This window comes from Aplidium turbinatum, chromosome 7 (assembly GCF_918807975.1).
Source record: "Aplidium turbinatum chromosome 7, kaAplTurb1.1, whole genome shotgun sequence".
Lineage (NCBI taxonomy): Eukaryota > Metazoa > Chordata > Ascidiacea > Aplousobranchia > Polyclinidae > Aplidium > Aplidium turbinatum.
This window is the reverse complement of record NC_137478.1, coordinates 2,182,637-2,198,018: the sequence shown is the minus strand read 5'-3', so window position 1 is coordinate 2,198,018 and position 15,382 is coordinate 2,182,637. Positions and strand designations below refer to the sequence as shown.

Here is a 15,382-nt window from a genome sequence, read left to right as displayed (position 1 = left end):
GCACCGGAACCGACATAAATTTGACGAATAGAGCGAACTGACGACTTAGACGAATTCTTCCTTTTTTGAACTGGACACCAAACTTGCCTTTTCTCATTTTGTCCATTCAGTCACAAGGTTCCATACATCTAGATTTCTGGCATGTCCATAAGCATAAGGCAAAAAAAAAAACAATAATAAAACTTTGGACTACTAAGAACAAGCAACACGTGTTAGATTCCTATAAAATGTAAAAGATTAAATGCTCTTTTATTGCGTCAGGAAAGGAATTTCTTGATAAATGCTGTGGTTTCAACTTATATAGAAAGAGAAGTTGTTGGCTTTTCCCAACCACTTAGTTGGAACCTCCACTTGCCAGGCGAAATCCAATAATCGAAAGATTACCACAAATTGTTTATAACCATGGTTGTATGTTTGTTGTTCTTGATATCCCGTTGGAGGAAGAACTGGTCAGTGTCTTTTAGCTTTCCACTTTGGAAGATCGTTCCAACAATAGAATCAACAGAAACGAGACTTTGACAGATAAAACTGTGGCTCAATGAATGTAGGTAAAAATAGATATGAAAAGTATCCATACGGAAAATTTCCCTGCTGGAAAATATCATCATTTATCGAGAGAGAGGATATTTTCCGAATGTATATTTTCCTGGTAGACATTTTCCGCATGGATATTGTTTATATGGATTTTTTCCTTAAGGATTTTTCCTGACTACCGGCTCAATACCTGGTTGATGGCAGGCTGTGTTCAGTTGACAAGCGCCATTCAATTTATTTCACTGTTGTGAATGAAACACGTTCTAGCTGACAATACTAAAATATTCAGTTCCGTTCATTTCCTCAGTTCAATTGCGACTAACAAGTGGAAACTTCAAACTGCCAACCTTTGTGACAAGCCTGCATCAGTGCTTCAAGAACTTTTGATTAACCAACGTAGAAAATGGAAAGTTTTCGAAGTGGCTGTGGAAATCGAAAAATACAACCTCGAAAAAACTCAATTGTGTAGAAAGGAAGATTCTTTTTTGCTAATTACATTATTTTTGACCAAATGATGGAAATACGCTTCTTTTATACGTCACGGTTTCTTCATATTGCGTTTAGTTGTTGAGGGAAAAGGCAAGTACATCAATGGACACCGTGATCTGAACATTATGCTGGCTTCGTCAGTATGTCATTCGTCGTCAGTACCTCACCAGTCGTCAGTACCACACTTATTGTACCTAGCTCATTTCGACCAATGCCAATACATCATGCTACATATGGTCATCGCTAATTAAATATACTAAAATTGACAAACTGAGATATAGTTATTGGGATAATGTTACGTAATTTAATGTTTTGCCATTGCCAAGTTCTAATTACCTTCAAATATAAAATATTTGCTCTCTGTGGTGAATTGCAAACGTGTCGTTCACAAACGATACTTCTATCATTATCTCTTCTCCAGACCCTACACCTCAGTAAAATGTCCTGAGAGAAGTCCCGTATTTTAACGTTGTGCCAATATTATGTTATGATAACACACCAATCAAATATTTGCTCGTCTTTCAAGGTAAATTAAAAAAATAAGTCAACAAGTAACTTTAATAATTTTCTATTAATAATTAACTGCTTCTAAATACTTCAAAGGAAGTAGGTCTCGCAGATGTTTACTGCTGAATTTATTATGCTCATAAACTTTGGAAGTGCAGTAGTGTTTTTTTAATCACCTAAACGTTTGTATTTCTTATTTTTTGAGTTTAATTTTTTGAGAAAAATAAACGTTGTATTGATGTAAGTTTGTTTGAGTCTGTGTCAGAAACAAGTGATTTTTTGAAGTTGCTTTATTGTTTGGAGACATTGAAACGATATAAAAAAGACAGCTTTTGTTGGCTGGGACATTTTTAAGGCACTTGGAGTTTTGCCATCGTAAAAATTATTTTTCCATGACTTATTTCTCAGCGTGATGCAACTCACCCACCCTGCTGAATAATTCTATATTTTTGCAATGCTTCAACGAATGACGTCATATAAGCAACGTTAAAATATCGCGTTTGTGGTCCAATCGTGATGCTACGTCAACAAGACCAATTGTTGTTGTGCTATGTCACTTTTGTGAAAGTGAAAAAGTGAATTCAGTTAGTGTTCATTCTCAACATCACAGCGAAACGAGCAGCATAGCATAGTAGAAAGCATGTAAAAGGTAGAAGCCACAAAATGCATTGTGGAGTGTTCCAAACCAACAGATCACATGGCATTCAGCTAAAAAGTATTTAGTAAGGTTGTATCTTTAAAAAAAATGATTGAAAATTAAAGTGGCGAAAAATCTCATTTATTGTACTATATTACAATAATTAGATGGTGGATAGAGAAAAAAGCGTGTTCTCGATTTTCGTCAAGACTTGTGCGTTCCAGAAGGCTTGCAAAGGTTTCGATTGTGCTGTTGAAAAAAGGGTAGTCCAGCAACCTTTGCAACCGGTAGGTTAAGAAAAGGGGTTTCGATTCAGATGGTTTTGAAAATCAATCAACCTCTTGATGATTGTACTTTAGAGCAACACAGTCTTCCAAACAGTGTTGCCAGAAGTTGATGATGAAATTCCCTACGGTTGGTCCTCAAATTCCCCAAACGAAACCTATCGTCTCCAAACAGTTTCACTAACCTTCCGGTTTTGCCAAGGGGAGGGTGATCCCAATAAAAACAAAACAGTCTTCTTTTTTTTTCGAAATAATTTTCCGCTGCTTTTGACACCTTGGGACACCTCAATTTTTAATTTTTGTCTTCAACGACCTTTACATTTTTCAAAACTTTACCAAATTCCGGGAAGAAATTCCTGATCTGGCAATCTTATATTATTTTCTTATCATTTAACGTCAGCAAACGTAGGATTGATACAAACCAAACAGCTTGTGTTTGCAGGGGAAAGTTTTTCCATCTTGCAAAGTTAATCTTTTTAATATGATTCAAACGTCTACTGACGCTGAACCAATGAAATCCGGCCTGATGAATTAGAACAAAGGTCATGCATTGTGAAGGAAATTAACTTTGAACTGACTTGCAGCATCAAACGTGTTTGAACACAAAGAAAATCAGCCAATCTAATCAGTAAAAATAACAAACCTAATCTTTGTGCAAGTATTCAAGAGACAATTTGCCGTTTTAATTTTTTGACATAAACTTTTGCCTAAAGAGCAAGAATTTTGATTGAGATTACATTGATTCAACAACAACAAAACTTGTCGCTGTTTGTTGGTAAGGGCCTTCAGAACACCGAAAAACATGTCGTGTACGTGATATTACAAGAGAGTTTGAGTTGATTTGGAGAGCTCACTTCGAAGTCAGTATAGATGTAATTAGCTAATTAACGCTTTTAGACATTTTTTTCAGTACAAAAGCAAAGTTTGTATAACCATGTTTAATTAGCGAAGGAAACTATTTTTATACTACAACTTTGTTAAATAATCTGTGTCAGTGGAGGGTCAGTCAGATTGTGTCGGGCTTACCAGTTTCAATGAAAGGAACATGACCGACTTACTTCCAGATTACAATAATACGAAAATTAATTATCTTCTCCAGGCCTATGTATTGTAGTAGAAGGTTTGCACTGAATGGATGGAAGGCAGGAACGCAGATTTTCGTGTCCACTTTCAGCCATTGTCTAGCCAAGAAACAGCAGTGCGCCCTGGGGTGGTATCGAACCTACGCACTCTGGAATGTCTTGTTGCATACGCTTTCACCAGCATGAAAAGCAGCCGACAGGCAATTTATGCAAATTAAAAATAGTTACAAGCCCTTTAAGAAATATCGCTGAGAAATTGAGTTTGTTATTGCTTGGCTGCGGTTGATATAAAATACTGCGGATTTTAACTATGAGAGGGTTATCCTATTTGCGATCTGACCACCAGAAGGGCTCCCGACTTAAATTCTTCAACCTATTCTATGGACAACTACGAATGACAGAATACGTTAATGACAGAATATGTTTACTGAATCAATTACGGTACAGATACAATTTAACTAGAGTTATTAATTACGGTACAGATACAATTTAACTAGAGTTACTAATTACGGTACAGATACAATTTTACTAGAATTCAACTCTGCCCAAAAGTAAATTACAACTCCAACTTTGTCTTTTCTTTGGTTCACTTCAAATTTCCGGGATGCTTCAGCTTCATTTCTTTTGTTTTTCCTCCCACCAGAATCCCAGATAAAACATATTCACTCAGAGCACCAGTACACCAAGAAAAGAAGGAAAAAACGAGGCAGGAATACTCAGTCATTTTATTTTTGACAGCGTTGCCAGAAAATAATTTACTTCTTTTTTTTTTATTGTGCAGCGGGGATCGCCACAATACCTTAAAACACTAACTAATCATGGGTGTGCTGCTGTGTTCTATTGTAATTATCAGCCAATGCGAGTTTTTAACGCCATTTTGAAAAATAGAGCAAATTCAAATGTGACAAATAATGTGGCAAATCATGCGAACTGACAAATTATACTAAATCTACTGTATTATAAATCTGATTGAAAAATACAGGGTGGGCCAAAAGTAGGCTTACAGATATAAAAAGTAGGGTTTGGGTCTAAAAGTAAATTTATTGTTTCCATGTGGGTACTTTTAAATTTCAAGAATGCTTGTTATATCTTACACAGAAACTGTTTAACAGAAAAGAAACAGAAAACAGCACACAAAAAAGGTTTAATAACTGTAAGCTTACTTTTGGCCCACCCTGTATAGATATTTCTCTTTCTCTGTTCTACTTCAGTCAGAAATGTTTCGGACGAGAATCATTCCATTCAGTTATATCAAGTTGGGAAAAAGATAATCTTTAAATTTGTAAAGTTTTGATTTTATTGAATATTGAACAAGCATAAGGATCATCATTTATCTATTTACCCAAAAATATACAAGTTATACTTCCGGTTGTTACGTGCTTATCCATATGGCGTGATGTGATGCCTACTACAATAATGTAAATATTACAACAGTAAAGCTGATACAACTTCAGCGCTGTAACTGGGTATCTTATGGAACTATATAGCCAGACTCAAGCTAAGCTCTTCAAAATCAAAGTATTTTGAAATGTTGCAAATATTTTGCTTATTTAACTCAACCAGATATTTAACTCAACCATGTTTAACCAGATATAAATAAATCAATCGAGTTATTTATATTTGGTTCAATTGCGACGGTGTAACTTTTGTAGAGAAGCAGTTTTGTGGTAGTTGGTAGTCTATAAGAAATTTTTGGCTGTTCTGTGATATAAGTTGAAATGAAAACTGATAAATTATAAAAAATTTAAAGCAAAGTAACAAAGGGTTTGACGGCAAAATTACAGTTTTGCAACTTTAATTAATCAAAATTGTTTTGAATTTCTGTAACGTGTTTTTACTTTCTTGCGTTAAAGTTTTTTAAATTTCTAACTGCAGATTTTAGTGGTGAAACCGGTAACAATGCTCAAAGTTCCGGAAATATAATTCTTATTACTTTAGGAATTATTATTGCAGATTTTGTTGTCAAATTAAAACCTAGGCAGAGCGAGTTTTGTTGCAAGTCCTCGATGTTTCTATGTTTGTTCAATATCGAGACAATATAAAATTTCTTAGTTTTTTTTACCTCTAACGTTTGTTACGATAAAGTTACAAAAGGAAATGTAATATCTTGATCACTAAAGCTTAGAATACTAATCTTCTTCTTTGCGAGTGTTAAACAAGTGAGAATTTCTTTAAGGGCATGTCCGATGCCATGTTAGTCAGTCAATCATAGCGACGCAACAAACCATGCAGTGATGTTTGTGTGAACAGAGATTTGTAATGTGACTACAGAATTCCAATTGTTATTAATTCTTATCAAGTACCACGAGAATGCTGAAAGGTTAAAAACATATTTTGATAACGGTTCATGAACCTCAATATTCCCATAGAATTTGAGGAATTCAAACACAAAAGTTTCCTTAGCTCAAAGCTAGATGATGAGGTTATGTAATGAGCCCTGAAAGCCTTGAGAAATTTTAATTTTTAAACAAACTTATAAGAAGAACGTTTTCTTTTACTTTGTAAATTATCCACACGCATCATTAAATTTTGAAACTGCTCCCAACAAATTTTCGGTTATATGCAGTAAGTTGCTTAACTAAAGAACTAGTCTGTAAAATGCTGAAAAGCTTATCTTGAAAGAAAGGTGATTTGTTGCTGCTTCGTGTGTTGTGATGGTTGATTTAAGTAAATCTGTATTTCTGCTTCATTTGTTTTTATGACTATGTTTTGATCAGTGTGAATATCACAAATAAAGAAATCCAAAGATATCGAAACATTGCGTCCTGCAGCGTTAGCTTCTTACATGACCCAAATTTAATTTGTCATGCCAAAGACAAATTGCGTCTTTAATAATGATGTTTCAATTTTTTAATGAGCAAAGCACCTAGAATTATAACATAGTCGGTTCAAAGATAGTTTGAAGTTTGAAGAATATTATTTGAAATGGGCACTTCATTGATCTCTCTTGTGTTCCTCTTCATGACGTCATGTTGGTTGTCAGCGGTGGATTGCTGCCCTCAGGAATGCAGGTGATCATTCATGGAATGCTAGGTTATTGCTTCTTTAAACTTTATTAAGTCTTGTAATGTATCAAAAGTGAAACACTCATTACTTGTAAAACTGAGAGTAACTGGCCACTAAGTTGTTGCTATAATTTGTAACCAATCAAACACAGTCAATCACTAACTAGCTAGTATTATTTTCATGCAAGTTGTGGCTAACATCAGTTGCTTTGACAGCGTCAGCAGTTTACCAGCCTGTCAGTATAGGTTTTTAATGCGACAGCCTCCTCTGGACTCCAATGTACAACCACGCCAATTGAATTGTTGTGTATATTGATTGATGTCAAGGCGAAGACTGACGATAACTGCAATAAACAAACGAGACTTAGACAGGTGCCTAACCTACACACATATTTACACTCGCACATAATAAACCAAATGTTCATACAATGTATGCTGCTATTCTTAATTGTCTTGTTCTTACGACATCATTTGCATCTAAATACGGTAAACCAAATCGCACAAAGTATGTACCTGACGTTGGCGAAACCAAGACCCAAAGAGAAAACTGAATTTCTTCCAAACGAACAATCTACAACAACATTTACCAATGGACTCAGGCTTCAACAAATCTAAGTAACCATAGGGCAGATGACAAATTATATCAGGGCATGTTAATAATGATAGGCTACCCTATGCATCAAACACCAAATAACATTACACACAAACTACAACATAAAGGGTATGCCGGATATGAGCCCAACAGCATAGTATTTGATTAGACCAGGTTTACTATTAAATTTGTGTACTTGCACAGCACAGATTGAGCACAACACACTAGATACCAGGACAAGTAACACAGCAATGCAGATAGTATACAACAGATAAATGTGAAATTACATACCAATTCAAGTACAGATTTCCTTGTGGCAGTTCCGATCGACTTAATAAGGACAACATACAACTATTCATTTTCACTAATGACGACTTAAACTTAGTACCAAGCTTTCTTTTAAGTGTTTTCAAACTGGCCACATTTTAGAAAGATAAGAAAAACAGGGTTGCCGGATAAAACACAAACATTAAAAAATACGCAAGGAGCGGAGGATCACGCAGCCGTAACACAAGTATTTAAGCTTCTTAACTTTGTTAGATCGATTATACTTATTTCTACTTATATTCTACTAATTCTACTTATAAGATTTAAAGACAAAATGGTATTGAAATCAATCTTTATCTTCGCCTTCAGCTGTTTCAATAAGTGTCTCTCCAAAGACACAATCGCTTGTTTTCGATGAGTGTCAAACAGACGTTCGTCTGAGCGTCGCGCAGGCGCGGTGTCAAACTGTCATATCTCAGAAAGCAAAATCCACCATTTTTACATTGATTCGACGTCTACAGACGTTGAATGTCTGCAACGTTAAATTGAAGCATTTTGCTGTCTGGGATATTTCCTTCCTAAAAGAAAAGCTGACCTCTGCGGTCCGCGCACTTGATTACCGAGCAAAAAGAATACTTTAAGTTTTACTATTCTGCTGGTCAAAAATTCCCTGTTTCATATGAATGACAACAACGGGCTGCGGTGGCCGTGCTTGAATCTTTGGTTTAAAACCTTGGCAAGTAGACACCCCTGCCAGGAAAAGTTTTCTCAGTGGGTGGATAAATCATCAAACCATTGACATGCCTAGATGGGATTCGAATCTGAAACCTCTGAGTTATGGTTTGGTTCTGAGAAATTCAAGACTTTGTTGTATTGTCTTTGCCACTGCTAATTGCTTGCTGCTCTTAAGCGGTGACAGCCCTGGTACAGCACTCAAAGGGGCCCCACAGTTCGATACCGCTCAAGAACATGTGGCTTTGTCTTTGGCAGGACACTTAAATTGTCCAAATTGGCATGTCCAAAGGTGGACATGGTGGTTGGCTTACTTGCCTTATTGTCCGCTTAATCTACATCTTCAACCACTGAGCCTAAGTCTGGATATGACCGCGATTGTATTTTTGTTCAGTTGCTTTGGAGGAGCAGGCTCATGGATAGTGGATTGTGCGCGCAGAGACCTTGTTGCCATTCCACATGGAATACCCGCAAACACAACTGAGTTGTTCCTCCAGAATAATCAAATCACAACTTTACCAAAGAACGCATTTCAGTCGCTTGTGAAACTAGAGTGAGTACAATTTACAAGAACATGGATTAGCAACCTAGCTTATTAACAATCGACGGTTAGCGTCATAGGCGTCAAAACGAGTTATATGGAAGTTAATTAATAAGCATTATAATAATATTAAAAAAAATATTTTACAGCATAACAAGTTATTCTTATGTTCCATGGGTTAAGCAGCAAGCAGTTTCACTCAACCTCGACAATATCATTCACCCTTTTGGCTGAAATACAAAATAATTTATAAAGTTATTCTTGTAACAAGTAAAATGGAAAATTCTATAAGTTTTCACTACTCTTCTGTGTCATAACACGACATAAGAAGAACATGTATTATGACGTACTTACTACGCTATAATTTCAGGTTCCTGTACTTGCACCGGAACGTCATTTCCGACGTAGACGAAACAGCTTTCATCGCGACTACTGGCACGCTGAAGTACCTGACATTGAACCAAAATGAAATTACTACGCTGCCTGATGACGTATTTGCTGGGATGACAAGCGTGAAGGTTTTGAATTTGAACGATAATAAACTGACAACAATCAGCGCGAGATTGCTTCGGGACTTTGAGGAGTTGGTTCAAGTCTCTTTCTGCAGCAACAATTTAAACTCAGTCGACGATTCTGCCTTCAAGAATTTAAGGTCATTTTTCTGTTTGGTATTTATGATTGTTGTTGTTTATTGTGTTTGTTTATGTTAATTATTTGTTTTATGTTTGCTTGTACTTGTACAGTATGTAGCCAGGCCAGCAAATGCTGTTGGGGATTCTTCAGTTTTATTTTTTTGTGGGTTCACTAAGCAGAGAAACTGATATTGAAACTGATCAATGAAAAACTGAAAGTGTTAGAATATTTTGACCTCACATGTGCGACAAGATACATATTGGACTTGCATTACATTTCTAATATATATACAGGGTTGCCATACTGTATTTATTTCTAAGATTTGTCATTACTTTAAGTGACAATAATGTCTTAAAAAACATTCATTGTCGTTGTTTTTAACTTGAGTCCTTATTTTGTCTTCAACCACAGACATATACAACCAAGCAACCACACGGCATTTAACATAATCCATTAAAAGAGCATAGGAGAAAGGCACATGCCGTTTCATTTTGCATTTCGTTTTTCAATTCAGTGTTTAGATCAGTTATTCATTTTCATTGTAGATATGATAAGCAGTTATTTTTTGTTACTTGATAAGGGCTAACGCGTGTATGGCCGAAAACGTTTGTAGCTTATACTTTATGTTCAATTTTAATGGATTATGTTAAATGCCGTGTGGTTGCTTGGTTGTATATGTCTGTGGTTGAAGAAAGTGACCTCTTTACCGAAATTGTATTATTTTGTCTTTTTTTCAACAATTACAAAGTTTCAATATTTTATGGAATACGGTATATCAAAAAGTGATATCGATTTGAGAAGCATCCAAAGTACTTCAAGTGGTCCCTGCTAAGAGATCAAACAATTGAGTACGAGGAAATTAAGGCGTGGGCGAAGCAAATTGATCCGCCAATGGTAATGAATGATGAGTTGTTCGATGAGGTCTCGGCTGTTAATGCTCTGCTCAAGAAGATTCCTGATGATGTGTTCAGCAAAGATGAACCTGTTTGTTGAATCCAGGCTTACACCCGGTAGTTGAAGATTTAGAGTAAGTGGACGGGAGGCAAGGAAGTCAATCTTCGTGTCCACCTTCAGGCATGCCTTTAAGCGTCGTGCCAAAGACACAGCTGGATGCTCTTGAGCGATGTCGAACCGCCGTCCTTTCGATTGCCGTTCTAGGGCTCTCACCACTCGGATATGCAGCCGACAAAGATAAACCTGAAGACAAGTGGATGAAGATCTTTATTGAAGACGACTCTTTTCTGTTGCTCTACAAGCTGGGTACCATCATCTTCTCCCTTCCGGTCAGTAATGCTTTCGTGGAGCGACGGTTATTTCTTGTTTCGGCTCAGTTGATCAAGGAAAGGAACAGACTTAGTGATAGGACAGTTAAAATCCTGCTGCAGGTAAAGGTAAACTCAGACCTGGGGTGCACGAAGTATTTTCTAGCAAGCAGTTGCTGAAACAGATTGTTTCTGGCAAAAAATATGGAATGTGATATGTCATGGCTTCTATAAATGCAAAGATTTGTTCAAAAACTTTCGTTTCGTACGAAAATTTAATTTTTTGGTTGTCCTTAATTTGGGGTCCATGTCCGTTTAACCCTGGATATATATTATACAATAAATGCTATTAATACTACAAAAAGTGCTCAAAGCTAAGCAAAAAAGCCAAGTAGAGCAAATTATATCAAATTCAATTTCTACTCATTAAAAACCTTAACAACAGCCTGTTTCACGTTATTAGGATCATCAGAAAGTTCCTATTTAAATAAGATAATCTATTTGATATAAGATGTAATAAAATCAAGTGAATATTCTATTTGAATAAGTTCCTTCTAATGATCCTAAAAAGGTGAAACAGGTTCTTAATGAGTAGTAACTGTATTTTTTGTAATGCATACGGGCTATTATCATTATTTCAAATCTTGTATTTTTTATTATAGTAAACTTTTGTATGTTGGTCTATCTGGAAACCAACTTCGGTCGATTCCAGACTCTCTTGGTGCTGAAGCAACTGACATGTATTTGATTGACTACGGCGAGAATCAATTGGACAAGCTTCCGAAGATAGCGAGTACGACTCGTCAAATATACGCTACTGGTGGAAACATAGATGCTCTGACAAAAGGACCGCTGGACGATGCTGCGACACTTTATGAACTGTTTGTCAATGAAAATGCAATAGAGACCATAGAAGAAGGCGCATTCGCTGGAGCAACATCTTTAGCATGGCTGGACCTGTCGGTAAGTAGCCTACAGTAGTTGTTTCATAACAATGGTTTTTTGTATAATGTAAACAATACTTGTCCATAACATGCATTGTGGTCGACTAATGCAAGCTGAAAGATTACAATATTTTGTACCTTTACTACTAACTAATGTAGGCTACTGCAAAGTTATCAACTGTACGTTTTATTCAAACCTTTTGTCAATCAACATGTCTGATTAATTCATACGATAAATGGTATGAATACCACAAAAGTGCTCAATGACAAGCGCAATGCTAAGAAAAGCTAATTCAATTAAATTGAATCACTACTATCAAAGTAACCTTCACAGCCTGTTTCATCCTTTACGCGATCGTCAAAAAAAGGTTACTTTGATAACACTGATTCAATTTTGTTTGTGAAATGAAGTTTAGTTTTCACAATGTTTCAAACACACTGCTTCATCCTCCAACGTATTTATGCTGAACGGTTGTGAAGCAGCCTAACCTGTTGTTTCGCTGTAGTCTACTTTGCTGTTATCGCATCGTCTTTTATTATTTTGAGATGCAAAAAATATGTAGGCTTAAGTTAGACTATTCATTTCAAGTATCTAATTTTTTATAACTCGTTTTCAGTGGAGTGTAAAACAGACAATAATTGACAATACATCATTCCATTGGTGTTAAACGTCGTGTTTTAGACAGTTTTGACATGAAAATAAAGCTTATTTCACAATGTTCTCATTTTGTGTATTTAAATAAAATGCTCAGCGAATAATCTCATTTATTTTTTTTTGTTTTTTGATATTTTACAGTACAATAGACTTTCAAAGGTTGATGACAGAATGTTTCGAAATATATCTGGTCTTCTGGGATTATATTTGACCGAAAACAGACAATTGACTTCAATTTCAAAAAATGCGTTCAATACGTTTCGTCACTCAGTTTATAGACTTTCCATGGACAACTGTAGCTTGTCCTGGTTAGACGGAGACACAATTAACATATTAACCAATCAGAATCTTTATATGTGGGCTGGAGGGAATCCTTGGAATTGTGATTGCTCTCTTGAGGTGAGATGTAATGTTCAAATAAAAAAATTAATTTACATTTTACATTCGCTTCTTTGTGTAATGGAAATATTCCTTGCTGAATGTTATATAAACCTCCTGGATCTGGATTCAGCTTGGACAGTTGCAAAAGTTATTTTGATCTGGTGAAAAGTCTTCATTAAGATTTATTTATTAGGCTGTTAACTAACCAGATTCTCAGACATGTGGATGATTTGATAACAGTTCTGAAGGTACAGTATGGCTGAACTGTTCAGTTGGCTTTGTTTCAAAAAGTAAAACATTAATTTTTTGTGCACAATGTTCAAATTTATACTCAAAATTATGCTCGCTTGGTCTTCTTCTTATAACACATATTCAGACAGCACAATCCGTCATTTTTAGATTGCAGACGTTAAATCAATGTAAAAATGACGGATTTTTCTGTCTGCGTACAACCTTCCTTTTATCCAATGATGGAAATCAACCGGCTCGTACGAACCTGTTCTTGAAGTTATAGTGACTTTTGCAAACCGGATAGTAAAAAGCTTATACCAGCCAATGTGCCACTGCATTTGTATCAGATCAATATAGCATTCTGCTAGTGAATGAGATAACCGGTTGGTAAAGTATTTCCATACCACCACCGTCTTTGCTACATCGTTCAATCCATTGGGTTGTTGATTATTGTTGGAATTGCACAGAAAATACCAATATTTACCTAGTTCTATCTGATCACATCCCGATGCATTGTTTTGCTTTGCAGACATTTTTAACTGCAGTTAATCAAACCCAAAAACATTTCTACGACATTAACCTGATCACGTGTTCTTCACCGAAGGATTTGATTGGTTCAAAGGTATTAGACGTCACGCCTACAGAGTACAACAAAACATGTGGACCTTGGTACAATAAGACTGCACTTATTGCGAGTGTGTGCGTCATAGGAGTTCTCCTTGTTATTGCTATTGTTTCGTTTCTATGGTGCAAGTCCCGTAAACAACAAAAGGGGGAAAGAAAAACTTCAACTACAAGCAGTCAAAGGTGGACTCCGGCCAAACAGTCGAGTGCTGCTCAGGCATAGAGATGAATCGCATCAAAAATTTGGAAAATAATTTCAGTTTTAGTACCAGTGCATGCATTCGTTATTGGTGACTTTGACAAAAACGACAGCTGTTGCCTTGTTTTTTTTTCTAAGTTATAAAACAGTCGTAGACAAAAGTCACCCACATCCTTTTAATTTGCATTGGCCAAGTGTGGTATGAACGGCAAGGTTCACCAGCAGTTTTGGTCTTTGAGCTCTATCCGTAGGCTACTACCTTATCTTGACCATACTGTTCTCAGTTACAGCTGTTTTCTGTTGAAATATGTTTTCACTGGAAGGTCTCGACCAGCTATTACACAACAGTCAGGTCAAAACGAACACCTGAAAGCGCTGGCGAGCCGTTCGTTTTGTTCCCAACAAGATTTTTTCAAATGAAAGATGGATTTGTTAGGTTATGCAACATGAATGATAATGTTTAGCTGTTTGTGAAATGTTAATTTGTGAAACATTTGTGAAATGTTGGAAACAAAAGCCAACCTCTTGCATAGAAAATTGTCCGTTTGTGTCAACTGAGAAAGTATTATCCGCACACTCATGACCATGGCACACTATGTATTTGCACTGAAATAGGCTCATAATGTTCTTTTTTATTAATGCCCCAAAAAACTATCCTCGACAGCCTTTTTATTTCATATATGATTCTCTCAGTATTGTCGCTTTACACCAGGGGTCGGCAACATTTTTTTAACAGCGGGCCAAAGCCAAACTTTACATGGCCTTGGCGGGCCGTAACCTACTAATACCAGTTTTGATAGATTCAGAGTCATAACTTCAAGGCGTTGACAGAATGCTTTTAAAATACCGGCTCTTGCAGTAATATCCTTGACAGGCACATCTGAAATAATTGTTCAACATCAAAATCTTTGTTTACTCCACGCACAAGTAATGCCAGCTTAGCCGTAGGCCTATCTGTCGTGTCTGTGCTCTCATCTATCGCTATTAAGAACTGTAGATCCACAATAATCTTTTTGGTAGATTTTACGTTCTAAGATATCTCTTTTCGTCGAGTTACGGCTCATACTGAAAGACTTACATCTGAAAAAATATTTTTTTTTCTCTGGACTTTTCAATAACATCCATTATACATCTTTTCCCAAACTCGCCATCAGCTCAATGACTTCTTGTCTTTTGCTACTAATTGTGCTGCTTTGTAGCTAGAAAAATAATTTTCTGATGCATTGGTTTTCCTTTCCTTTGTAAAAGAACTTTACTGTTTTAAGCTATTTTTGTTGTTCCTTGTTTGACCCATTAACTTAGAAAAAATAATATATTTTATATCATAATGGCGCTTTATGTTGAATTCCTTGTTCACAGAAACACAAACACTGCAAATCAAAGACATGGGCCTACCAAAATGATTAATGAAAAAGCACTTCTCCCATTCGATTATAATATACCACAGGCCGAGCCATATAATACCCTAATGTTTGAAGGGGCTGAGGGCCGGATGATTTTCCTTGGCGAGTAGTACACTAGGTTGCCGACCCCTGTTTTACACATTAACTTTTCCTTTGACAAGTCGTGGCAGGCTATAATTCCACACCCACAATTGATGAAAAATAAACGTTTTAAAGTGGCATGCTTGTGATCTGCACTTCTTCGCACCCGAATGCAGCAGTCTTCGATATCATCGTCAACATCTCCGCTTGCAGCAGATTGCGCATCAACATGGGTTAATTATTTCCAAGTATGGCGATTTTAAGCTAGCCCAGTGTCGCCAAGTTAAGTCCGGTACTAG

General features: G+C 36.3%; 1 protein-coding gene across 1 annotated transcript; it reads left to right on the top strand.

Moving 5' to 3' along the window:
- Positions 1–6,407: 6,407 nt before the first annotated feature.
- LOC145774499 (uncharacterized) lies at positions 6,408–15,221 on the top strand. The gene is made up of 6 exons (XM_082585757.1): positions 6,408–6,544; positions 8,524–8,682; positions 9,041–9,322; positions 11,228–11,528; positions 12,306–12,563; positions 13,306–15,221. Exons 1-6 carry the CDS (start codon positions 6,459–6,461, stop codon positions 13,621–13,623), a joined length of 1,404 nt encoding a protein of 467 aa, XP_082441883.1. The 5' UTR covers positions 6,408–6,458; the 3' UTR covers positions 13,624–15,221.
- The last annotated feature ends 161 nt before the right edge of the window (positions 15,222–15,382 follow it).

Excerpts from the sequence above, each read along its gene's own strand:
- LOC145774499 (XM_082585757.1), top strand. The coding sequence starts at position 6,459 with ATGGGCACTTCATTGATCTCTCTTGTGTTCCTCTTCATGACGTCATGT. Across the intron at positions 6,545-8,523 it reads TGCTGCCCTCAGGAATGCAG|TTGCTTTGGAGGAGCAGGCT; the intron begins GTGATCATTCAT and ends ATTTTTGTTCAG. Across the intron at positions 9,323-11,227 it reads TCTGCCTTCAAGAATTTAAG|TAAACTTTTGTATGTTGGTC; the intron begins GTCATTTTTCTG and ends TTTTTATTATAG.